At 42.4% G+C, this 26,222-nt stretch overlaps 1 protein-coding gene and 1 long non-coding RNA gene across 4 annotated transcripts in view; one reads left to right on the forward strand and one right to left on the reverse strand.

Annotated features, from left to right (window-relative positions):
* LOC137434358 (putative nuclease HARBI1) overlaps positions 1-8,434 on the forward strand; it is a 12,073-nt gene extending 3,639 nt beyond the window's left edge. For all 3 annotated transcript variants that reach the window (XR_010985853.2, XM_078785429.1, XM_068127267.2), the window contains 2 exons: positions 2,801-3,000; positions 3,198-8,434. Coding sequence is in view for 2 of the 3 variants with exons in the window: in XM_078785429.1 (XP_078641555.1) it covers positions 2,801-3,000; positions 3,198-3,246 (249 nt within the window). In the remaining variant the exon portion in view is untranslated. The remainder of the gene's footprint in view (positions 1-2,800; positions 3,001-3,197) is intronic.
* LOC137434360 (uncharacterized) lies at positions 2,440-4,347 on the reverse strand. Its single transcript, XR_010985854.2, has 2 exons — positions 4,211-4,347; positions 2,440-3,276 (listed from the first exon to the last, which is right to left on the reverse strand). It is a non-coding gene; the product is annotated as an uncharacterized LOC137434360 (long non-coding RNA).
* Positions 8,435-26,222: the final 17,788 nt, after the last annotated feature.

Raw genomic sequence — 26,222 nt, forward strand, 5'->3', positions numbered from 1 at the left:
GATGCCGTCTGGTCCAGTTGCAGAATCAGAGTCGAGGTTTAACAAAAACTTCTCCACCTTGTCAGGAGAGAAGGACACAGAGTCCAGGAGCAGTTGGGTTTGACCAGGAAAGGTGGGAACAGAGAGAGATGCGTTTGGGACACAAGATTTTGAGGCAAACACAGAGTTGAGGCATTCGGCTTTGTCACGCGCGGTGTCAACTGTGTAGCCATTTGAGGTAAGGGCTGGGATGGAAGGGGAACAAACACCAGAAACGGATTTGACCAGACACCACCAGGATTTGGAGGAAGGAGACAGGTTTGAGAGTTCAATCTTGAGTGTGGAGAGATAGTGCTTCCTGGCACTCCTGAGGGTAGACACACACTTGTTCCGAGCTTGGTGGAAGGAACTGAGATTGCCTTCAGTTGGATTTGCCTTCCAAGAGGCAAAGGCAAGTTGTTTCAGGGCAACTGCCTCACCACAAGATTCAGTGTACCATGGACGGGAGGAAGGGTAAGACAACTGAAGACGAGATGGGATAAATCTGTGCATGAGTGAGAGCAGTTTGCTTTGGAAGAATTCCCAGGAAGAATTGATGTCAGAGGCAGTAGAGATGGGAGACCAGTCCAGATGATTGATGGCTGCTTGCAGACCGTGCCAGTCAGCCTGAGTGAAATGCCAGACTCGTCGGTGCTGAGGAGGCTCTCTGAGAATGGCCAGAGATGTCCACTTTAACAAGCGCATGATCAGAATAACCGATTGGAGCAGAAGAGCAGCAGACATTTGCAGGGAAGTTAGTCATAACCAATCCAGAAGAGAAGATACTCCATTGACTGAGATCCGGGTCGGGAAATTGACAGATTGTGTCAGTCCCAATGAGTCACAGAAGTCCTTTGCTGAGGTGCCATGGCTGGTGAGAGAGGAACCCACACCCAGCCAGCTGGCATGATGACAGTTGAAGTCGCCACATATGAGGAAGAGAGAGTTTGGATGAGTTGATAGAAGTTGGTCCATGTTGTCCGACAGCGAAATGTAAATGGAGTCATCACTGTTTGGGGGACGGTACAGAACACATATGAACAAAAGGTGGGAGCGGAGAGGAAGCCGTAGCCAGAGGTACTCCTGGGGGTGGGGTGGAGAGAGGGCAGTGCAAGGAGAGTGAGGAAGAGAGTTTTTGATAAAGATAGCCACCCCACCACCAGGACGAGGCTCAGGTCTATCATACCGAAGGATAGAGTAACCAGGAAGAGATATTAAGTAATCAGAGACATCTTGAAGGAGGAAAGTTTCTGTTAAGCAGATCAAGTCTGGATTGTCAGAAGCAACCCGAATGGAGAGATCAATCAGGTTTGAGCGAAGGCCCCGGATGTTTGAGGTCCATACCGTTAATGAGGAGAGAGGGGGAGCATCGGGTGCAGGACAGGGGAGGGGAGGGGTAGGGTCAGATGAAGGATGAGAGGGGGAGGTAGGAAGAGCAGTTGATAGTGTGTCAGAGATTACAGAAGAGTTACAAGAAAGGGAAGGATGAGGAGGACGAAAGGTTTGATGGTGATGAGATGAGGCACAGTGAGGGGTTGTTTGAGGGGGGGCAGAGGCAAGTAGAAGGTTGGGGGAGGTGGAGGTATGAGATAGAAGGGAGATGAAGTGGGGAGGAGACAGCTTTGAGAAGGAGGTGGGAGGAGGGAGAATTTGGGAGGGATGGTTGTGGGGGAGATTTTAAGGGGAGGGGTTGGGGGGGAGTTTTGAATGGGAGGGGCAAGGGGGGAGTTTAGGAGGGGAGGGGCAAGGGGGGAGTTTAGGAGGGGAGGGTCAAGGGGGGAGATTTGGAGGGGAGGGGCAAGGGGGGAGATTTGGAGGGGAGGGGAAAGGGGGGAGTTTAGGAAGGGAGGGGGGAGTTTTTGAGGGGAGGGGAAAGGGGTGAGATTTGGAGGGGAGGGGCAAGGGGGGAGATTTGGAGGGGAGGGGAAAGGGGGGAGATTTGGAGGGGAGGGGCAAGGGGGGAGTTTGGAAAGTGGATGATTAATGAAAGATGAACATTTATAACAAATTGGGTTTATTGTGATTTTCAAGTTAGCGATCTGTTTAAGAATGATTGAGAAGGGGTGGAATGAATGAGAATTTAGAGCATGTCATGAGAAAGAATTATAAGAGATTGAATATTTTTTTGAAATGGAATGAGTTGAAGAGGAAATTGAAAGGAGCCTTTTAAATTGGAAGAAAAACAGAGTGTTGTAATAAACCACTGAATAAAACACTGCAGGGGAAAGTTTAAACATATTTAAACAGAACCGTGAAGAACAATCTTATATTCACAAAAATACCAACGGGGAGAGGGAGCCGAGAGGGACAACCACGAGTCACTTGAACAGGGCAAAAGGTGGAAGGCAAGGGGATAATGGGGGTGGGGCGGGACAGCGTACATGGACAGAGGCGCACGATGGGACAAAAGCACACGAGGAGAAAGGGAAATAAGTTTTTATTTTTTTTATTTTTTGGGGGAGGAGGGGGGGGGAGTTACAACGTCAGACAAAGAGTAGATGTTCAGTGAAGTTTGGGGGAGAAGGGAAAATCAAAAAACCTAGCAAAAACAGCGAAGGAAGGAACAAACTTCGATGGGGGAAGCCTGAGGCTGCAAGGCCTCACACGCGCGGCGCAGCAAACAGAAACGATTAATTTATGAAAGATAAACACCGAGAAACTTCCAAGGGGCACACTTTCGGTTCACACACCGAACGATAAATACAGTTTCGACAAAATACAATTGTGAACAATGACTTAACTTTGAAAACGTGGAGTAATCTGGTCATTGCTTTTATTTTAGTTGGAGCACAACATGGCCATTATTGTTGCAACAGTCTGTTTGCATAATTTGGCGAAACGAAGGAATGACCCCCTGCCAGAGCCAGACCATGATATACCACATGAAAACCTGCCAGAACCAAACCAGCGGCCAAATAGAGTTGAAGCGGATTTGCATGGGAACATATTTCGACAGAGGTTCATTATGGAACACTTCAATCAGTAAGTACAATATATCACATTTTAAACTTAGTATTGATGTTTTATTTAACAATCGAATTATTTGACAGATCTAAGCAAAGCTGTTTTTCTTTTTCCATGTAATACTCCATTTTGCCTTTGCAAGCACTTTGTTTACATCTTGCAGTCTCTTGCTGAAGAGCAATCGGTTTCATTTTGGCCTCATGCTCTTCTTTCAGGCAAGACAATTCTTCAGTAGTCTTTAGCAGTACCGGGGTCACCTGCTGACCTGGAGATGTCGACGATTTCTGGCCTTTCCTGGAATAAAAACATTCACGTAAAAGTGGACAAGATGGAGCCGATCGCATATAAAGTGAAGTGAAGTCTGTTAAAGTTTTATAAACAAGAAAGCCAATCATTACATACCATTTGGACTGGCCTGCTTGGTTTGTATGAGCATTCTGCGTTAAATTGCCATCATCATCATCATCATCATCTTTTATTCTTCAAGCTCTTTCAGCAGAATGCCGTCTTCCTCCTCAAGCCATCATAATAAAAAAATGGCTATGTATTTTTGAAAAAATAAATAAATAAATATATATTTCGACAAGTAATTAAATCGATTAGAAAGAATGTTATTGTATTTTCATAATATGATTTCTATTGATTGTAAAGATACAATAACAACAACAGGTATTTTAAGGCCATTTTCCCTGTTAGAGCGGGGGTTAGCCTTGCGGGGCAACCCCATGACAATCTTCTCCATTTTGCCGTATTTTCTGCATCTCCCCTTGTTAACCCCCTTGCCCGCATTTCTTCTTCCACCACCTTTAGCCAAGTCTTTCTCGGTCTTCCCCGTCCTCTACTTCCTTCTACATTCATTTCCATCACTCTTCTCAACCAGTCACTTTCATCCTTCCTCAACACATGACCAAACCATCTCAAACTGTTTCTCTTCACAGCATCCATCACAGGCTATATTCCCATCATCTTTCGCAATTCATCATTTGTCTTCCTCTCTCTCAACGATACTCCGCACATCCACCAAACCATTCGCATTTCCACCCTTTCCAGCCTTTGTTGCGGCTCTACGTTCATTACCCATGTCTCACTCCCATAAATCATAACACTTCTCACACATGCAGCATACACCTTTCCCTTCAGCTTCAACGACACTCCCCTCTTCGTCAGCACGCCACTCAGTTCCCGAAACTTCTTCCATTGATCGTAAAGATAACAATATCATAATTACCTTAAGTGAGAATCAGCTGTGCTGGTCGATGGAATCAGACGAATATTGCTTGTTTCAGACTACCAGCTGCTGCCAGAGCTTCATCATCCATGTCATTATGGACTTGATCTAAGCAATGTACTTCATCTACGTCTCCAGCTATGAAAGTCAATATCGCAACAATTTCTTTGCCGAGTTCACCAAATGCAGCCTCCCCACCTCCAGTTTCTTGCATGTCGATTTCTTTTCATGAGCCTATGCCTTTGCCTTAATCTTCATCCTCCTACAAAGTTCTCAGAGGTTCCTGGCAGAGGATTTGGGCACTCTGGGAAATGGGCTGCCATTCTTTTTGAAATGTCCCCTTTTCTTTGCTGACATGTTGCCGTTGTTGGAAAACACAAACTAAAATTGGCATCTGCGAGGTCAATGCGGAGTCATTCAGGTGAATTGGTTAGGTAACTTCATATGTGGCACACTGAAGAAAAGAAATGTTTAAAAGGCATTGAATCATAACTTAGGCGTGCACAAGTAATTGGCTGTTTATCTCCCTTTGTAAGTTGCTTTCTCGATGGCCGATTAGATGTGCCCATACAACAAAGTTTTTGTCACCGTTTAAGGACTAGGCGTGCGTTAACAAGACACTCGCTAAGCGCCTTTCGTAAATTCGGCCCCTAATGTTTATTAAAGGACGTACAATTATGAAGTTAAATGCAGGATGCCATCATGCACACCATGCCCATGCATTTCTGCCAATTTCCATAAACTCCTGCACCCCCAACTTCTATAGATAACAGCTTCGTTATGTACTCAATACTCGTGGATGCATGGTGCTGGGGAAATGGCCCTAGTGGGGTAAAACTGTTTAGTATAACGTTAATTATTTCTTACTCCTGTATTTGTTTAGTATATAAGCGGAGGCATAACATAATTAATTGTGATGTTAGATATGTGTCGCTATAACATGTAGATAGATGTTTGTCTCCTCTGCCATCCTGACTGTTTCTACCCCCCACAAACCTTTGGCTTTTTTTGATGTTCTTTTCCTTAAATCTGTCCTTTATGGTTCTCTTTTAAAAGTGCCACGCAGCCAGAAGAATAAACCGGGGCCATCAAAAGGCAGTTAAATTATCTCAGACGATTCATGTCCCAGCCCTTACACACGTGCTTTTTTTCATTATGCCTCCATGCAGAATGTTTTTAATGATAATTCTGACGTCATAGGTCACGTGGTATGGCAGCAATCTTGGATTAAAAGCAATATAATAAAAAATTATTTCTTGGAAACCACTGAATGGAAAAATTTGAGTTGACATTTCAGGACATTTCAGGCTGCTGTTAACAATCCACTGCAATAAATTAATTCCTTTGCCCACAATTAATTAATTAGTACAAATTGAGGATGTTATCCCTATCATATTCATTTCAAGACAGGTATACTGTCGTTTTCAGCAATCTTTTGAGAGAAAAAAATACACACAAACTCATGCATTATGTATATTTGTTTGCGTTGGAACCATTATTTTCATATCAAGGTGGGTGTCAATTTCATAAAGTTTGTCCCTTAATTTTTAGAAACGCAGATACACAAACAGACCAAAAATTTCTTAGAAAACCCCTACAATGTCCACATTGAAATCACCCTTTGTCTCCCACAATAACTTATCCAAATTTGACAGCACCCCCGTTTACATGCCAGTCGACCACTGACATATCAATCGTGCAAAAACAATAGTCCGAAATTCCCACCTGATCATCATGTCTCTCGTCACTTGGTTCCCAAAAAGAAATTTGCAAGCCAATTGTTTCAAACTTTGTAAATTCAAAAATTGTTTTGCCCAAAATGCTCCCTAAAACCACATTTATAATTGGCAAATATGAGGCTTCCAGAATTAACTCTAATCCTGGATCTTTTAATTCAATGTTCCCAAAATTCTCCAATTTTGGCATTTGATCAATTAATTATTATATTGCTAATAAGCAAAAAGGAATCATTCTTGCTCCGAAGACTTTTCAGCCACAGGAAGCACAGACACTTGCTCATCTTGGTCTGGTTATCTAGTCTGTTGAGGCCAATCGTCATTTGGGATCTGCAGCAACGAAGGCCTAATCGTTGTCTGAGGTGCGGGTGAGCGCTGGTACCCTTGATCTTTGTTTTTCCCTATGAAATAGTCTCCTATTTGAATACGGACAATGTTGTCTCCAGTGTCCCAATTCTCTACACTTGAAACACCGGTCCTTGTCATTGCCTGTTCTTTCAGGCCTACCTATCCTGTTACTTCCTTGTCGATTGGGTCTCTGATTTTCCCTTGGATCATAAGAAAATTCTCTGTACCATTGTATTTGGGGAGACAAATGGTAATCAGGTGGGGCAAATGTTACTTTCACTCCTACATTCGAAGGCAGTTGTGCATGTATCTCCTTCAATGTATCCTGTATCCTTTTTAGTTTAAGTTATAGGTCCGTTATCCTTTCTTGCTGTTCCCACTTCCTGGACTCAATATCCCAATGATGGAATGCCAGCCAGTCTACCGTTAGGTTCTGGCTCTTCCTGGCTTTCAATTATTGTCCTAATCTCTCCAATCGACTTCGCTCAAATGTACCATCTCTTGGAAACTCCTTGGCATGTCCTTTTGTCCACAAATACCAGTTCTCAACATCCTTAATGGCCTCTATACCATAATGGTTGTACATATAATATGTACAAGTACCTTTTTGTGGAATATCTGGTTCAATTTTTCTACCGTTACAGGCCCTATTTCCCATTATGCCTATATGACTGTACTAGGTAAACTACTAAGATCTGCACTTCTGCGTACACCTGTACACACTATCCGCTGTGTGTACTATAAATAAAATCTGCTGGGGTTATTCCACCTTGTACACCGTAACCTGGATGTTGCGTCTTCTGAGGTTGGTATGACAGTCGTTCTTCACTGGTGATTCCAGGAAGAGTCTCTCCAGCTTTAAATTGGCGATTGCAGCTGAGTCCAGGAACACCTCCTTTTTGTACAACCGTTTCACCAACCGAACCCCAAACTGATCGGGCAGGTAAATCACCACCGATAGGTGGAGAACCACGTATCGGTCCCTCGTCACCAGAGCCAAAACACCTTTGCGGAGGCCAAGTAATTGCGTTCCCTGTTGAAGAGTCACACCAGATGTTAAGCACATATGTAATATATATATATATTGTTGCGGATATGAGGTTTGTGTTTTTTTTTTGTGTTGTATTATATAGTAAATTGTTGTAAATATCACCCTCTGTAAAATGTAATGATTCCTTGTAAATACCTCCGTAGTGTAAAGGTCAAAGGGCGTCCCATAATTAGTCCATAAAGCATACACGTTAGCCAATCATAGAATACCCCTGTTCAATAGTTATATCTTTATTATGTGTATTAGGGTAAGGCCTTGTCTCCCATTAAGATGACACTCCATTGCACCAAGTGAAATAAGATAGCTTCCCTTCATTCTTCATTCCCATTCCCAAAACCTCCATTTCCCCTTTCATCATTGCCAAGCCTCGATTGCCAATTACATCCCCTCCAAAACCACCATTGAACATGTGCTCGGGTCGGGAAAGACGGGCGTGCCCGCCCGTCGTCATCAGGGGCGGAGCCAGAGGGTCGCGCGACCAACCAGGGCCGAGGTGAGCACACCGAGGGGCGTGTCCTGAAGGCCGGCGGCTTGATCGCCGGGGGGGCTATAAAGGCGCGCGCAAGAAGCAAGTGGTTGTCGGTGGTGAGGAGTGATTGGACCAAGAGAGAGAAAGAGTGGTTGGACCAAGAAAGAGAAAGAGTGGTTGGACCAAGAGAGAAAGAGTGGTTGGACAGGGAGACGTGCAAGAGTGTTGTTGAGTTGAGGGTTTGGACCAGACGAGTCAGACGAGTCCTGGCAAAGCACGCGACATCCACAGCCGCAGCAGAAGCGGCAGCAACAGCAGCTTGGGGCCTAAACGGCGGTTTTGAGCAGGGCCGCGAAGGAACGGCGGCTGCTAAACGCGCCGATCGTGCTGCAGGACCCCTTGGACCTTCCTCTCCCTCCAGCCATCCACCTCCTGCCTTTCCATCCTTTTTGTGTACGTGAGTTTGTTCTGTTTGTTTTGTCCCTGGGGATTTAATTAAGCTTGTATAAGGAATTTGCACTGTGTCTCTAATATCTTCTGTATATTATTTTCTTATCTTTCCTTCTTCCTTGGTTTCTTTGGTCCTGTAAATAGCAAATAAATTATATTCGTATTTCCAACCTTTTTGTCTGCTTCTTCTTCACATCCGTGTCGCCTTAGTCTTTTCCCTATTGAATATCTGTGGCGCGATCCGGCCAACGTTCAGGAATCGGGTTAGTCGGGGTAACTGTTAGGGCCGCGGGGCCTCCGCTCGGCAAAAACCAACATCTTATCCGCGGTCCTTAACAATATATTTGGACCTTTCCTGAGCTTTTCTCAACTTACCACCTTGCTCATTTTTCAGGGTATCTTCACATTGACATGTGAAATTTATCACATTATTTTATCAAATTATCTTCCACTCAAATCAAAATCAAAAATCAGAATGGTTCATCAAATTTTGCTTTTCAATCAAAGTTATTTTCACAATCTTCTGATATCCACTCTAATCCATTTCCCTATCAAATCTTATGGAGGAGCCTGGAAGAGAATGGAAAATCAAAAGCTCTATCAAATGAACAATATTGTGTTGTTCATACCCACCAAAAAACAAAAACACATCAGCAAAAATTCCTAATAAAATCCAATAGAACACCCTTTAGCTCAATGCAGCCTGATTCCTCATTTTACGAGTAGGAAACACAATGCCGCTTCCTGGGGGCCATCCAAGAAGCGACATATGCTTCCCTCTCATCCTATTACCTCCATCAAAAGAGAGGATATTATATTTAAATCCGTTTGTCTGTCTGCACAGAACAATTTTGATTTTCTCTGCATTCGTTGATACGAATGACAGGAAACTTCCATCACAGGTGCAACATCACCTGTACAAGTTTGTAAAATCATGATCATGTCATAGATAACATGGTATAGGCACCATAATTGTTTTCACACAACAGTCTTAAAATCACTGAAAAACACATCCTGCCGAGGGTCCACAATCTCTGATTGCTGTTTCCTTAGCTCCTTACAATGGTGATATTACCTACATAACATATCAATATCGATTTATAATAAAAGAATAAAATTGAGATATGATATCTCATGGGCAAGGAGCAATGCCATCTCATGCCATGCCTGATGGTTCAGAGAAAACAGCAACGTTTACCTCCAGGACATATTCCCACCCCAGGCAAGACCTACCGTCAGTCAGGTCAACAAAACCCCCAAAAACCCATGCATAACGCTGATCTGAACCACACCCTACCATCTACATCGTTCACAAACCACCCACCAGCCTTTTTGGTGGGGTGGGGGTGGGGGGTGGGGGGTCGAGAAAGATGGATGATGAAAGGGATAAATTACATCCAACACCAATCCATGTTGAACAAGGGAGAAATTCATGGTTTACATGCATCACATAGATTCAAAACATCATCATATTTTCAAGTCATTCCTTCGAACAAATGAAACATTAAGATTTCATATTTTCATGTTCAGAATCTGAATGAATTTTCAAAGGATGGATTGAAAACATTTCAATTTTACCAGGCTACTACATCACAAAATCCAACATCTGTAGCCACTTAAGGCAACTTATCCTGCATTTGTGAGAGTCAGACAAAATTGATCAGGACAGATATGAGACTTCATTGGAAAAAATGTCTCAATTTTAATGGTACTCAAACCTCTTGACAATTAAAATTTTGTAAACCATCTCGAAATGTTTTGCCAAAATCATGACAACCAATCCAAAATTATTGACAGTTTTGATCCAATCGTACTCAAATTATTATTGAAATTTGTAGGTATCCTGTAATTCAACTCTATTGCTCGTAATCCTCATCGAATCCTACAGGGCTTGAAAACTCTTCTTTATACCAGTGCAATCATCTTAACACCGGAAAGCCTTGTGGTACCATTCGTACCCTTTAATCATGCTAATCATTTGAATCATAATCATAATCATACTCATACATGTATGACAATATTCATCCATTTAAAACAACAAACATTTCCTGTATAAGCATTATACATTTGTCATCACATCCACGTAACAAAATCATTGTATAATCAATCATTCCTTTCTTCATGAGCTGTAATCGTGAAAAAGGGGGAAAAAAAAAAGGATGGATAGAAAAACAGGAGAGAAAGAGTGAAAATGAGACTGAAAAAAATTAAGATGAAGATAAAGAAAAGAAAAATGAAAGAAAAGTGAGACATGGACATAGTAAGAGGCTGCAATAAGGGTTTGAGGGTAGGGGTGGGGTGGGGTTTGAGGGTAGGGTAGGGGTGGGGTGGTAGGGGTGGGGTGGGAGGGTAGGGGTGGGGTGGGGTGGGGTGGGAGGGTAGGGGTGGGGTGGGGTGGGGTGGGGTGGGAGGGTAGGGGTGGGGTGGGGTGGGGTGGGAGGGAGGGAAGGAAGGGGGAGGACAGAAAGGGAGGTACAAGGGAGAAAGGGAAAGGGAGGGGGGTACAGGTAAGGTACAACAACACAGGTAACACAGGTAACACAGGTAAGAGGAGAGAGGGGTGAGGCGGGGAAGGAGGGAGGAGTGAGGCAAGGGAGGAAAGGGGATGGGGTGGGGGAGGAGGAGAAGAAGGGGTAGAGTAAGGGAATGGAGCAGGGGAGGAGAAGGGGCATAAAGATTAAGGAAAGAGAGGAGGGGGAGAAAAGGATAGAAGGAAAGGTATGGAGCGTGGGGATTGGATAAAAAGGAGGATTAATGGGCGGCATAGTGAAGAAGAAGAGGACAAAAAAAACGAAATGAGGAACAAGGGAAACAGTAAATAAATTAACAACAACAGTTAACAACAATTAACAACAGTAAATTGAAATACCGTACATCCGTGAAAATTCTTATTTATGGGAGAGGGGGAGAGGGGGGGGGGGGGGAGGGAGAGAGAGAGAGAGAGAGAGAGAGAGAGAGAGAGAGAGAGAGAGAGAGAGAGAGAGATATATATATATATATATATATATATATATATATATATATATATATGGGGGGGGGGGAGAGAGAGAGAGAGAGAGAGATATATATGGGGGGGGGGGGAGAGAGAGAAGAAAGAAATGAGAGAGGAGAAGGAGGATTAAAGGAATGCGCAGGGCGTTTTGCATTGGAAAAAACATTTGCACCGCTTAAACAGTATGTAATATGTCAACAGGAAATATGAACATGAAGTCATTGCCGTTAATTGTGGAATTGCATATGTATGATGTCCAATAACTATTGCTCGCCGAGATTACTATTGCTCGCCGAGAAAAAAACGTTGTATCAATTGTAATTCATCCCTGTTCTATTTATCATTTTTATCAATCGGTTAAAAGATGTGAAATAAATATATTTTTGCTAAAAAAAATGTAGACGGCTCACTGCTCCGTCATGGACACTACACTCTGCAGAATCTTTTCAAATATGCTCCCATGTGAATTATTTCAACAATCTATCAAGTCTCACATGCAAAACAGACCTCAAATATGTTCGCATCCCATTTTGCACCTAATTCTGCCAGAGATTTGTATAAAATAACCGTATTAAACGATCGATATGTCCAAAAATAATAAAATGAATAAAATACGGCTGCCCGGGATTCGAATCTTGGACACCAGATCTCGTCCTAAGCGTTTCTAACCACTGGGCCATTTCCAAGTCAGAACACTAACCGGTAACAAATATATATGTAGGTACCGCGCTTTTCGTGCGCGTCGAACGGGTATCGACACGATCGCGCAAGGCCCGAGTACATGCACGAAGCGTCCACTCGCGCGCGCGTCCGATGGACCGTGAAGCGATGATTTACGTGCGTTTGGCCCGCACGTACTGTGTACGTGTGCTCAGCGTCAACACACGCTTCGACCAGCGAAGCGGTCACTGAGCAGTGAGCATGCGAACGCATCAAGACGAACGTGTCACTGTCAGTCATGTGATCCTTCGCTAAACGGTTGTTTATTAAAACTGATATTTTGAACTCAAAAAAAAAAAAAACTGCACGGATTGGTCTATTTTGAGCCCTCGTGTTCATTCGCTGTCTATTACAGCATGTATCTGATCATCCAGCCTCTGCTTGCTCGCTCGCTCGCGCGTTAAATGGACCTTGGAGCTCACGGCTCCGCTAATGAGGTGCAGGACGTCTCTCTCACCGCAATTTACGCGCCAAAGCACACATTTACAGCGCGATTTAACAGCACGTTTCCGATCGCTGAATGCAAAATGCAAAATCGCATGCACAAATACTCGCAAAAATTGTATATACTCACAAAAATAATCGCTCATTATCGCAAAGTCGCATATTATTGAAAATAATCGCTAATAAACGTACCATTCTTCGTTCTTGTTCATTCCTTCACTACTACTGGTGCAGGACAAAAGATCTCTACCATAATTTATTATGGAAAACTCGATTTAATCTCTTCCAGGAGCGAAAGGTTATAAGCAGGACATCAGAATGTCACCTCCATCAACGTATACCTTTAATCAATATACAAATATACAACTTGAGGTCGACCATATTATACACTATTGTACATTAATGAATCCCCAGCGGATCTTCGCTTCGTTTTCAACGGATTAAACGTCACCTAGCCCGGGGGTTCAACACCTTTACTGACAATTAAGACCAGCAGGTCTCCGTCCAGCACACGTCACCTAACTGGGTCTTACTTTTACTGCTTGCATTTTCTTTTCAACGGATAAACGTCACCTAGCCTGGGGTAAAATTCCCAGCGGATCTCTGCTCCGTGTTTTTAACTTGACATGCACACGCAATAACTGTACAAATCTTGATTCTACCTGCGTCCAAATTCAGCTCCACCAGGTTCGAATTGCAGACCCCATTTGAGGTTCGCAGAATACAACAAAACATCGTATGCACAGACAGACCCCTTCATACCTTGAAAAGTCGCCTGGATGTGTTTGGAGCGATACGCGAACCTCTTCCAGCGTTGCATCCCCGTTCGGGCCACCAACTGTAGTAGCTGCTTTTCCAGACTCTTTTCTTAGCGAGACTTCTCGATTAAGGATTAAGACAACCTCACTGAGTTTAAACCGAGATTTATTCAGATATTGCGGAGAGAGGGAAACCGACACTATTAAAAACTTACATGCAACAAAACACACAGACAATGCGTCCTTCAGTTGAAGGAATACTCTTTCTGGGCCAAACTTGCAGTGTTCCCGTTTAAATAGGAATCGTACCCTCTTATCTTCCACCTTTGGAATTCTGGGGTCACTTAAAGCCAAGTTAAGCCTTAGACTCTTTGGCGCCAAAAAGATCTGTTTGTCATTACGGAGCGACTTAAGAGTTTACCCAAGCTGACAATTTATCCACTTAAGGTCATTCCTTGACCTGTTCGGCTCCACTAATGGTGTGTTACATACCAACCCCGTGCCAAGTCAACATTCTCGCCTTGTGCTATTTGACAGAGTGACAAAATCAATTCCAGATGTTGGGTCCACACGTTCCTTTGCAGCTTTGAGAACCCCTCTTTACATTGAAATGTAATTTAACTGTTTTTAGCAATAGATTGACATACAATGGATAATTATATAATTATATATAATTCCACACATTGCTGTGTGCTTGATTATATATACCTGTCAGCAATGGGTGTGGCTGAAACAGCCAAATCCACTAATTAGAAGGGGTGTACGGCTAGGGTGGAGTGAAAATAGCCCAAAATTATTTTTTTTTGAATTTTAACTACCTAGATATGCCAAAAGGTGCCATTACATCTATGGAGCACTGTCTTAAAATTGTATTAAAATTGAACAATATTTTGATCTCCCTCAGTAACTTTTTATTTTACTATACTATGCAACACAGTAAAACAGCTCATAGATGCATTCAAATCATAGGTCTATTATAGTTTGTCTCAGAATGTTACAGTCACACAGTTACAATGTGAAGTGTGTGAAGTCGTGCTTTGATTCAAACGATGGCATCATCTGTCGCGAGGCGACACGGGCATGGATGAAGCCGTCTCGCCTTTTCTTGCCACACACAGCTGGAGCGGCCTCGGTCACAAGTTTCACAGTCCTTTCCACAGCCTGTGTGTGGCAAGGGAATTTAAGGAAGAGGACAGTTGGGGTGACATCCATCGTGATAAGTTCCTTCAGCTCAGGGTCTGACATGCCTTGGATCACGAGAGGCTCAGAGATGGCGCACACTACCCAGTCAATTAGGTTGAAGTACTCCACTGCGTCAAAGTTGAGTTTAGCGGGGACCTTGAACCGTCGTATCTGTCCAGTAGGCTGTCTGTCTGTTGCTCTGGCTTTCATCACTCGCCGCAAGCCCCATTCTCGTATTTGAGGTCGATGGTCAGTTATCATGGCCAGGAGTATATTTTCCGGATGTGCAAAGTACGCGTTGCGGTGCATAACAGGGTCAATGATCTTCTTGTGTTTAGCGCTAAGGTATCGTGACTTGACGATCATCTGGTGGATGTGCCTGGCTCCATCTTTGCATGACGAGTGGACTTTGATGGAAAACCACATTGGAGCATACACTCGAATGATATATGTCACCATGGTTTTCAACTTCTCGGGTGGTGTCTTGACGCTGACGTACAGTCGGAGTATTCTATTAGCTGTTGTAAGCCACCGAGAGTGATTCAGGCATCCAGGGTTTCGTAGGGCCAGATCGACGCTGCATTCACCTTCGCTAATGCCATTGCACATTTCCAAGAGATATCGCTGGTCTGTACTCCAGTCTCTCGGGTCCACGTTCGGCAATGCCTGACTCAGTTTCACTGGCGTAAACGATGTTACAGGCTGTTCGTTACACGTTGATAGACGTTTTCCGATGGGTCCTGAGAATCCACGCGGGACTGTAGTTGTGCCGTCGAGTTCCTCGAACAGATGCCACAGCGGAAGTTCATTGGCATGAAGAAGACATACCAGCCACTGCAGTGGACGATTGAAGGTTTCTTCCAGTTGTCGTATAACACCTCCTGTATGTCCCGTATTCACGTTAGTGCTGCCACACCCGACTACATTGATGTCCTCTGTCTTCACATTCCGTTCCTTCAGACTAGCGACTAAAGACTCTGCAATGCTTTTGCTGGATCCTGATGATGGAGTTGTGTGGCTGAAGTACAATGAACCGGGTTCTGCGATGATGCTGACGTGTTCTTCTTTGACTGTTGTTCGGTGATTCTTGTTGTCAGTGCCGTGAACCTGAGTCATGGTGTTATCCTTCCTGCCATCAAAGTATAGTCCCTCTATGACGGTGCAGATATCACTTTAAAGTTCTTCTCGAGTTTTGCTACGTTCTCTGCGGATCTTGCTGCGATCAATTATTTTAGAACGGTCTTTTGGTGAAACTACGCCGAGATCGTGTAGAACTGATGTCGCTAATATAGCAGCTGATCTGTCAGAGACGCCAGTTCGGTCGCAGGCTTTAGCGAGCGAAGGTAGTGAGATCGTCATTTGTTGCTGTTGTCGAACCGGTTTTGGTGTGCTCTGGAGATTAACTGATTCAGAAATATACTCATCGTCAGTCACGCTATCCGCGTAGTCTTCTTTGCTTTCGTCATATGTAGAAGCAATCTGACTTTTGGCATCTTCGTAGTGAGTTTTCATTCGTTTGAGATTGGTCTCTTCTCTTTCCGCTTTCCTCTTCAATCTTGATGTCTCTTCTTGATCTATTCCGCCAATTACCATGTTCCTCGGTCCTCTCTGGTCTTGAAGGAACTCTCGCGCTTTTTGCGGCACTTTATGTTCTTTCAAGCAGTTACAGTTAGACACCATGTCAGAACATTTACATTTACTAAGATCAAACAGATTGTTAGATTTGTCGAGAAAGTCTGTGAGTCGATGTTTGTAGGTGGCTTGATCCTTTCTTCCCTTGTAGAATTGTACTTGTCATGGAAAGATCTGAGTTTTTCAATCGCTTGCGCGTGCGATACCGTTGGAAGAGAGGCCGTTTCCCATACCTCTTGAATTTCATAGCACAGTTTGTGAGATATGTCACCAAATGAAGGGTATTTGCCATTCTCCGTCCTAAGCTGTTGCCGAGATTGAAGGTATCCTTTCATGACATCAGTGTACGTTGGAAGAACGTTAGTTTGGATGTTTCGTGGAGCTCCAAATATCACGCATGTAACTTGATCTCTTGTGACCGCCATCGTTCTGAAAACAAACAAAAACAACTTATTACAGGCTTAACTTAGGGTTCCCCAGACAGACAGACAGACAGCACAAACAACACAAACTCACTCACACGAATTGAAGGGGGGTGGCAGGAGTGCAGCAATCGCCCAAGTGCAGCAAATCGTCTCATCTGGCATAAATAGTCCCAGCCAGTGCTAATATAAACGGGGTGCGTATCACTACGCAGCTCACCAAACCACCCCCGTCGGTGACGCTCCTCAGCCCTGGTTGGCTGGCTGAGGGCTTTGTAGCCACGCCTTTGATGACGCGGGGGTGGGCCACACGCTGTTCTGGCGCCCCGCCCCCCTTCTTCTCCAAGTCACCTCGTGGTCAATGGCGGATCAAAGCATGTATCACGAAATGCGATACATGTCGAAATGCGATAATATGCCAACATTTCAATAAGATTGAGGGTGATGAAGGAGTGGTCAGAAATAATTATAATTTTGCAGGATTGTTTCTATGGTCATTTGGCACATTTCCCATATACTAGCTTATAAAAAAATTTAAAATGATATTTTTACTCCACCCTAGCTGTACGCATACCTTTGGTCATGTAGTGTATGTACGTCCCTTCCGCCAGCATTTTCCGGTTTATCTCCTTTAAAATTTGATTTATCTGCAACCGTTGGTCCGATTGACACAAAATATTCACTAAAGGAGTGCCTCCTCCTGTAGAATTTCTTTTTAATGATAAATATGACATCATAGGTCATGTGGTACAAGTGCAGTTCTGGAAAAAAACGAAAAACTGCACCTCTATAATCTCCGAAACATCTCCGAAAAATATATACAGTCACGTGAAAAAATAAGTGCACCCCATGTAAAGTTTTGACTTTTTCAACATATTTCAACATACAGCTATTTGATCTTCATTTCAACAATATTGAAGGAGTGATATAATATAATATAATATAAAGGTGATATAATATAACAAATATCATGAAACATTTACATTTTGTAGTCCATTGTATAATTTAAATAAACATAAATGCAAATTTCGCATGTGGAAAAAGTAAGTACACCCCGACATTTATCACTACTTCAAATACCTAAAATTAGAATCAGGTGCACCAGCTCAGGTGCAAATGATTAGAACATCGTTAGAGAGGATCTTGGAGGAACCTGTCTTATCCAAACCTCAGACATTTAGTTTGGTTTGCTCTTTGTTGTTGAAGTGTGCGGCGTCACCATGCCAAGATCAAAAGAGTTATCTGAGGCCTTCAGAAAGAAGGTTATAGATGCATACGAGTCTGGGAAGGGATTTAAAAAGATCTCCAAACAATTTGAAATCAATCATTCGACTGTCCGGAAGATCATCTACAAGTGGAGAAGATTGCAAACAACTGCCAACTTGTTCAGGCCAGGCCGCCCCAGCAAGTTCAGCCCAAGAGCAGACCGCAAGATGCTGAAAGAAGTCTCTAAGAACCCCCAAAATGTCATCACGGGACCTACAGGTAGCTCTTGCTACTGTTGATGTCAAAGTGCACGAGTCTACCATGAGAAAGAGGCTGCACAAATTTGATCTACATGGGAGGTGTGCCAGGAGGAAACTTTCGCTGTCCAGGAAGAACATCAGGGCAAGACTAAAGTTTGCCAATGAACACCTAGGCAAAGACCAGCACTTCTGGAACAATGTGCTCTGGACAGATGAGTGAAAGGTAGAGCTATTTGGCCACAGTACCAGAAGACATGTTTGGCGAAAACCAAAGACAGCATTTGACCACAACATCCTGATACCAACTGTAAAGCATGGTCGTGGAAATATTATGGTTTGGGGCAGCTGTGCTGCATCAGGGCCTGGGCAGCTCACCATCATAGAATCCACTATGAATTCTTCATTGTACCAGAGGGTGCTTGAGGATAATGTGAGGCCATCTGTCGGAAAGTTGAAGCTCAACCGAAGGTGGACCTTGCAACATGACAATGACCCTAAACATACCAGTAAATCCACCAAGGAATGGCTGAAAAGAAAGAAATGGAGGGTTCTGGAATGGCCAAGTCAAAGCCCGGATCTAAATCTCAACGAGATGTTGTGGGGGAATTTGAAACGAGCTGTGCATGCAAGAAACCCCTCAAGCATCGCACAGCTGAAAGAATTCTGCATGGAGGAGTGGGCAAAAATTTCTCCCAGTCGATGTCAGAGACTGGTAGACAGTTATAAGAAATGCCTACTTGAGGTTGTTTCTGCCAAAGGGGGCAATACCACCTATTAGAGCCAAGGCTGTACTTACTTTTTCCACAAGCGAAATTTGTATTCATGTTTATTTAAATTATACAATAGACTACAAAATGTAAATGTTTCATGATATTTGTTATATTATATCACCTTTATCTATCAATATTGTTGAAATGAAGATCAAATAGCTGAATGTTGAAATATGTTGAAAAAGTCAAAACTTTACATGGGGTGTACGTACTTTTTCACGTGACTGTATCTCCGAAAAATATATATCTTTCAGAATATATCCGAAAAATTGAAAGGTGGCTCATTGCAAAGCACTCCCAATGGGGAATAACATAGGTTAATGATGTCATACTGTCGGTGCCTTCATTATGATGTCATAAATCGACGTGTAGAACGTTTTCTCCAATCAGCATGAAATTTCTCGAGCGTAATTTTGAGATAAATTGGTCGAGAAAAAAAAATGGATGACATCATCAGTCATGTGGTTCAGCAGCCATATTTTTACGTTGTAGCCCGTAGGGCAATGTCGTCTGGAAAAGCGTTTGTCTGTCCGTCCAGTCTATGTATGTATGCCCCTCACAAACCTCCACCAGTCAGAGCTGAGGATCTGGTCACATGACATTGGGACAGCAGATCCTCCACTCAGCAGATACAAGCCTGTCTACGCTGTTGTTCAACTATCGATTGGTCTTGTTTCCAGTTAACTCATCAAACCCACTTCGTTCATGAAATGTTACAAAATGCCAGAGAATGTTATAAAGATGGGATAATTTACTGAACTGGTTGAATGAGGGTTCAGGACATCGAGACTACTATTTTTTTAACTGTTTATTTTATTTTAAAGTCTTACAATATCCCCCAATTTACATGATAGACCCCATAATGTCAATGTGTTTCTAATATATAAAGAAGAATGTTTGTTTGTTACTTGCCGGAATAGATTCCGGCAAGTATGTTGGTTGGTTGGTTTGTCTGTCTGTTTGTCTGTTTGTGCGCAGTACTACGTCTACATCGTTTCACATAGCATCGCCAAACTTTACACACATATTTGCCTTGCCCTGGAATAGACTGTGCCCAATTTTTAACTCTCTAGGCCCAAGGCCTCCATTATGATGTCATAATTCGACAAGTACAAAACTTCATCCAATCAAGATGCAATTTCTTGAGCGCCATGTCGGCATAAACTGGTGGAGAAAAAAAATGATGATGACGTCATCGGTCATGTATTTCGGCCGCCATCTTGGAAAAAACGAAAAACTTTGCACCTCTATACCTCCGAAAGTGCTGAATAGCAAAAATTGAGACATGGCTCATTGTAAAGAACTCTCCATGGGGAATAAAATATGTTAATGATGATGTCATAGGTGCCTCCATTATGACGTCATAATTCGACAAATACAAAACTTCATCCGATCAAGATGAAATTTCTTGAGCATTAGGAATAAATTAGTTTAGAAAACAAATAATGATGACGTCATCAGTCACGTGGTTCGGCTGCCATATTTTTAATTCCGGCAAGTCTTCGGTCTCTGACCAATTTTTCATTTGTTTGTTTGTTGGTTTATTCATTCAGACCCTGCAAGAAACAGTGCAACCAAACTTTGCACAGCCTCCTCTTTCATCCAGAGGATAGTTGAGGGCTATGTTCGGGTAAAAAAAATTGCCCCTTGACCCTTCTGCCCTTGTGTGAATTTCCCCTAGACATTGCTTGGGTTTTCCCTGGGAGCGATCGAGTCATATGTTTTGTGAAGATCGTATGTTGACGTTGTAGCGATTTGTTGTCAACAACACAAATTTCATTACCAGAGGGTTCACACGTGCACCTGTTATTAAAAACATAGGGGCAATACGCCCGGCGCTCACCTGGTAGAATAAACAGTATACTGCACCGACTAAAGGTATTTTAAACAAATTTCAATGCTTGCTAGTTAAAAACATAGGGGCAATACGCCCGGCACTCACCTGGTAGAATAAACAGTATACTGCACTGACTAAAGGTATTTTAAACAAATTTCAATGCTTGCTAGAAGACAGGGCAGCATGTAGAATCATACTAACACAATCATAAGACTTTTAAATTAAAAAAAAATTTTTTTGGTATACAAGATCGAGGCTCGTGAAAGAGCTAACATTAATCACACAAAAAGTCAAACCGACACATAAAACACAAAATAAGGAGAGCAGTAGACAAGATGGGGAGAGAGGGGGAAGGTCACAAACACAATATTTGAGAGCAGGGACATGAGAGAAATGTGGGAGGGAGAGGGCCTGGGGGGAGGTGGGAGAGGTATAAAACATATGGACACTGCAAGGACTTCCAGGAAAGAAGCCGGAATTTCAAAAAAGTGTATCTGGGGTGAATTAGCGGGGGTAAAAAAGATCAAGGTTTTGGATGGGGGAAGATAAGAGATGGTGGTGAACAGCTGTATTAAAGACCTGGAGGAAGGAGTGGGATTGAAGGGAGTTTGTTCCAGAGGTGGGAGAAAAGGGGAATGAAAGAGTGAAGGTGAGCAGAGAGCCGAGATTTGGCAGTTTAAACATAAGAGGGTTGTTGGCAGATCTTGTGCGACCTGTAGGAATGGTTGGGGGACAGAGCACAGAGATAGCTGGGGGAGCAAGGCCGGAGAGGAGTCGGTAGAAGACAGAAAGACCACCAACCTGCCTGCGGTGAGTGAGTGAAAGGCCCTCGGAGTTAGCAACATCGCAGGAGATTCCAATGATTCTGAAAGCTTTGGTTTCAACAGCGTGAAGCCGAGCTCGGTGTGAGGCAGGAGCACCGGCCCAGAGGGGGGAACAGTATTCCATTGAGCTGCGGATGAAAGCCTTGTATGTGATTAGGAGCTCAGGTGTGCCAAGGAAGGACTTCGCACGACGGAGGATGCCCAGTCGGCGATTGGCTTTGGAGGCCAGCTTGGATTGGCGATTGGAGGCCAGCTTGGAAATGTGGTTTTCCCAAGAAAGATCATGGCAGATAGTGAGACCCAAAAGCTTGAGCCACAGAACTTCTTGGAGAGGGTTGTTGAGAAAGTAGATGGGAGGGTTTTCCAGTTGGTCTTTTCGGATAGACATAGTAAAAGTGTGCGATTTGTCAGGATTGAAAGACATGTTCCACTTGTTTGCCCAGTCTGTGATTTTGTCCAGGTCTGCAGAGTGAGGAGGCTGCAGACTGCCGATCTGAGGGATGAGGAATGGAGCAGCAGAGAGTGGAGTCATCAGCAAAGAGATAGAGAGGATTTTCCAGAGAGTCAGAGAGATCATTGATGAAGACCAGAAAAAGCACAGGGCCAGAACACTACCTTGGGGAACTCCAGCCAGAACAGGAAGGGGAGATGAGAGAAATCCATTCAGGGCCACACGTTGACTACGACCAGAGAGGAAGTCCGCAAGCCATGCGTGGAGATTTCCATGGATACCATAGGAGGACAGTTTGGTGTGCATAGCTGGGTGCCAGACCGTATCGAAGCCACGTGATTTGTCAAGGGAGACAGCTCTGATTTCCTGTTTGGCATTGAGGACCTCCATCCATTGTTGAGACAGCAGAAGCAACATGTCCAGAGTAGAATGACCTGGTCTGAATCCAAATTGATGATCAGAGATCAAGCCATTGGAGAAGAGGAAGGATTTGATATCCGAAGCAATGATTGATTCCATGACTTTGCTGATAAATTGGGAGCAGGCTGACTTTATACGAAAAACAAAAAATACCTATTTTTGGGGGCAATTCCCCTGCCCCCCCCCCTCCCACCTCGTGTACCTCCTCAGACCGCAATTTTTCCAATGCCTTGAACAAACATTGATACATCACAGATGATGAAGGTAGTGGTGAAGTTTCCTAGAAATTGTGTGTGAAGGTTCTGAGAAGAAAGCAAATACCGATTTTGGGGGGCAATCTCCCCCCACCCTCCAGTAGAGGAAAAATGTTGTTCCTGGACCACCCTCATTTCTCCATTCTCTTACATGTAAATTTTCCTCTCACCCTCACTTTCCCTCTATTCCCCTTAACACCTCTATTTCTGCCACCCTGATCTTTATGAACCTTTTGGCCTTTTGACATACTAGCTATAGCAAAAGATAACCTACTCTTATCCTCAATGTTGTTCATTAGACCCCTCAAACAATGATCCTCCGAATATTTGCTCCCTCTCACCCTCTTAATATCAATGATCCCTAGTAGACCACTCAAACAATGATACTACAAATATTTGTTTATGCGTAGGAAATAATTTAATTCTCTATTTATTCTCTACCCACTCATACCAAAGTTAATTACACCTCCACTCTTTAGTCTGGTTGATACTTGGTTCTATCATTTATATTATAGTAAAAGGGACAACATTAACCATACTCAAACCGTTTCTCATTAATTCCCTTCACTTTTGAGAAATGACATGTGTTATAACTTGGATCCCTTCCCAGAATTATTCATTGTCTTGTTTCCTGTTTTTCACACACACACGCCCTGAGTTTCTCCGAAACAACGACAGGCAGTTTGAGTTTCAATTCCCTAAACACATTATAAAAAGCTGTATTCAGTTCGTTGTGAAACTCTAGCGAATCGACGAAGATGAGCATCAACTTGTCTTATTCCAGTCTTTCCTCTGATGAAGAATACTCACCAGGATATTGGTAAGTTTTGTTTGGTGTTAAACACTGTTAATGAGAGCTTTGTATGTGATTAATTAATTATATTATATAACTAATTATTTATTTTTTCTCTTTATTACAGCAATTCAAATATTGTGAATATCCTGGCAGAATTTCAAGTTGTTCCTCAAGAGTTTCACAACGAACTGAATACGGGTTTGAACAACCTACCGAGATGAAGGTCTCTGAATGATAGGTTCTTAGAAGGTTCTTAGAAGATTCATGTGGAAGGTATGATACAAAATAAAATACGTTGATATTAAATGAGGCTGCCTTAGAATGTGTGTGATGTTTTGTCTGGCTTTCTTCAGCACAGTAATTTTTCTTTTTTTAATTTTGTCTGTAGTAATAACCTCGAAGAAGACACAGACGAGATGTTGTCTCTTGTTCAAAACCACCATCAGAGTCGACCCCTGGTTATTCATTATTCATCTCTCTGACTAGCACCAATAAACAGGGGCTGACATTTATTTATTTATTGACAATACGATGTATCTTTTAATCATTTCTCCTCATGTTTTTTCTTTCTTTTTTTAAACAGAATATAACACCGCAAACAAACCCTTCATTAACAGAGATGAGAGTTGAGATCGATGACCACAACCTCGAAGACCACAACTATGATTGGGATTATTTTGAGATCCCAAAGAGTGGTTATTTACTACCAACCTGTGATACCCTAAATTTTCAACTCAACTATCTTGACAAAAAGCTTGATCTTTTAGAGGTATGGTTTATTTATTATATATTCTCATTTACTTTACCTTCTCCTTGCTTCACCCTATATTAATATTTTCTCTCCCCTCTTGTCTTAAACAGAAAGAGATTCAAAACCTAAAGACATCTGCTGCTGCTGAAACTACCTTCGACTTGTGCTGGGGAGAAGCTGATGGCTTATGCTGGGAAGAAGCTGAATATATACCTCAAGAAAAATGTTTTAATAATATAAGGATTTTTATGTTTTCACTATTATTTAATTATATTTGCTTTGCCTACAATTATTTAATTCTTAATTACAAAAAGAGAATAAAGGAAAAAAGAGGGGGAAGTGTGCCCCCACCCTTGATCCTCCACCCCCCTCATCCCACCCCTCACCTCCCCTTGTGTGTGTGGGGAAGGTGGGGGTGGGATGAGGGGGGTGGAGGGTCAAGGGTGGGGGTGCACAGAGGGGTGGGGGATGATGGGTGTGGTCTGTGTGGGCGTGGTCTGTGTGGGCGTCGTCTGTGTGGGCGTGGTCTGTGTGGGCGTGGCTTTTGCATTTCTATATTTTTTTTACGAGTAATTAAATTAACTAATCTGGGTGGGGTGGATAAAAGTATGGATGGTTGTTGTTTAATGGCTTATCAGCTTTGTTTTTTGTAATTCTTGTGAGTAAAATGAACCCAAGATTTCTTCCCCATTCCTATCATATAATTTGTAAGTCCAAGGGACTGTATCCATTACATCAACGATTTTAAATAATTCATTAGTCCATCTCTTTGTATAACCTTTCTCAAAATGGCTTTTCCATCTGTATATTCTTACAATATTACCAACTTTGAACTTGGGCTTTCTCAAATTAATCTCCTTTTCATATTCTAATTTTGTAAATGTTTCCGATGGTTTTGATTTTGTTGATGAATGATCTGTATTATTGTAATTATCTACAATATCCTGAATTAAATATACCCATTGTTGAGAACCGAGTTGTGTGAATTTTTTATATAATCTATCTTTCAAAGTGCGATTAAAACGCTCAATAACAACTGCCTTTCCTTCATTAAAGGTGCTGTATAATTTAATACCCTCCCCCTTAAGAAATTTCATAAATATTTTGTTATAGAACTCTGTTCCCTCATCAGTCCATAACTTCTTTGATTTTCTTTTACTTTTACTAAATATTCCACTGAAAGCTAACATAAGAGTATCACCCCTTTTGTTTTTCAAAGGAACAACCCAAGCATATCTACTCCTCAAATCAATAACGGTTAAAGCATACCTGTATCCCCTATCATTATTCAATTCAATTAAATCGGCGGACCAGATGTGGTCGGTGTCTTTAGAATAAACCTTCCTTCTTTTAAACTTTGTGATTATAGGTTTGTGTAATTCATTAGCCAAAAGCTCCTCAGTCTTGATGACATCATTAGAGCCTAATAGTTTTTTGAGGGTGAATAACCAAGACCAAGTTTCAATTTGGCACTTATCATTTTTTCCACAATAAACCTATCAACTTTCTCTCTCAACGTAGGATTTCGTATCAAAGACAAATTATACAACATTTCTTTATCTGCTTCATGTTTTTCATCCAATGTAGTGGTATTCCCATAAGCATTATCATGCTTCATACACACTTCATCAACCCTATTTATAGGTTTAGACCAAGGTTTAGGATTGTCAGCCTCATCTAATCTTTTATCCAAGTTTGTTCCTGGACCACAGAAAGAATATCCAGGAAGATGTAGTTCCCCAGGAATTCCAGTTGTTGTAAATTTACTTCCTGACAGAAACTTTTGTATGTCTCCTCCACTTTTAGGAGAGATGAATTGGCACTTTTTAGAGCCACACACTTGATGCCTTTTTGGCACTTTGGCACTTTCATTCCTTTTTGATAAACTCTATTATTTTTAGCTTTAACATAAGAGATATTTTTAGATTTAGTTTTCTTTTTACATTTGAGACAATAACTCATATTTATTTATGAGAAAAAGTCCTACATAGTGCCAAAACCTGTTTGGTTTTCAACATATACATTTCGATCTTTATTTTTAAAACATAAAGAATCCTTAGAAATGTCTTCACTCTCTCCTCCATTTATTTACAAATAAAACGAACTAAAGTCAATAACACCAACATCATCAACCACATAATCTTTTCCTTCTTCTTCTTCTTTATCCCCACTTTCTCGTTTAAATCTCCTCCCTGAAAGTGAAGACATTGTCATCGTTATTCTTGAAAATAATATTTCC

The sequence above is a fragment of the Myxine glutinosa genome, chromosome 10, assembly GCF_964187855.1.
Source record: "Myxine glutinosa chromosome 10, kmMyxGlut1.1, whole genome shotgun sequence".
In the NCBI taxonomy this organism is placed as follows: domain Eukaryota; kingdom Metazoa; phylum Chordata; class Myxini; order Myxiniformes; family Myxinidae; genus Myxine; species Myxine glutinosa.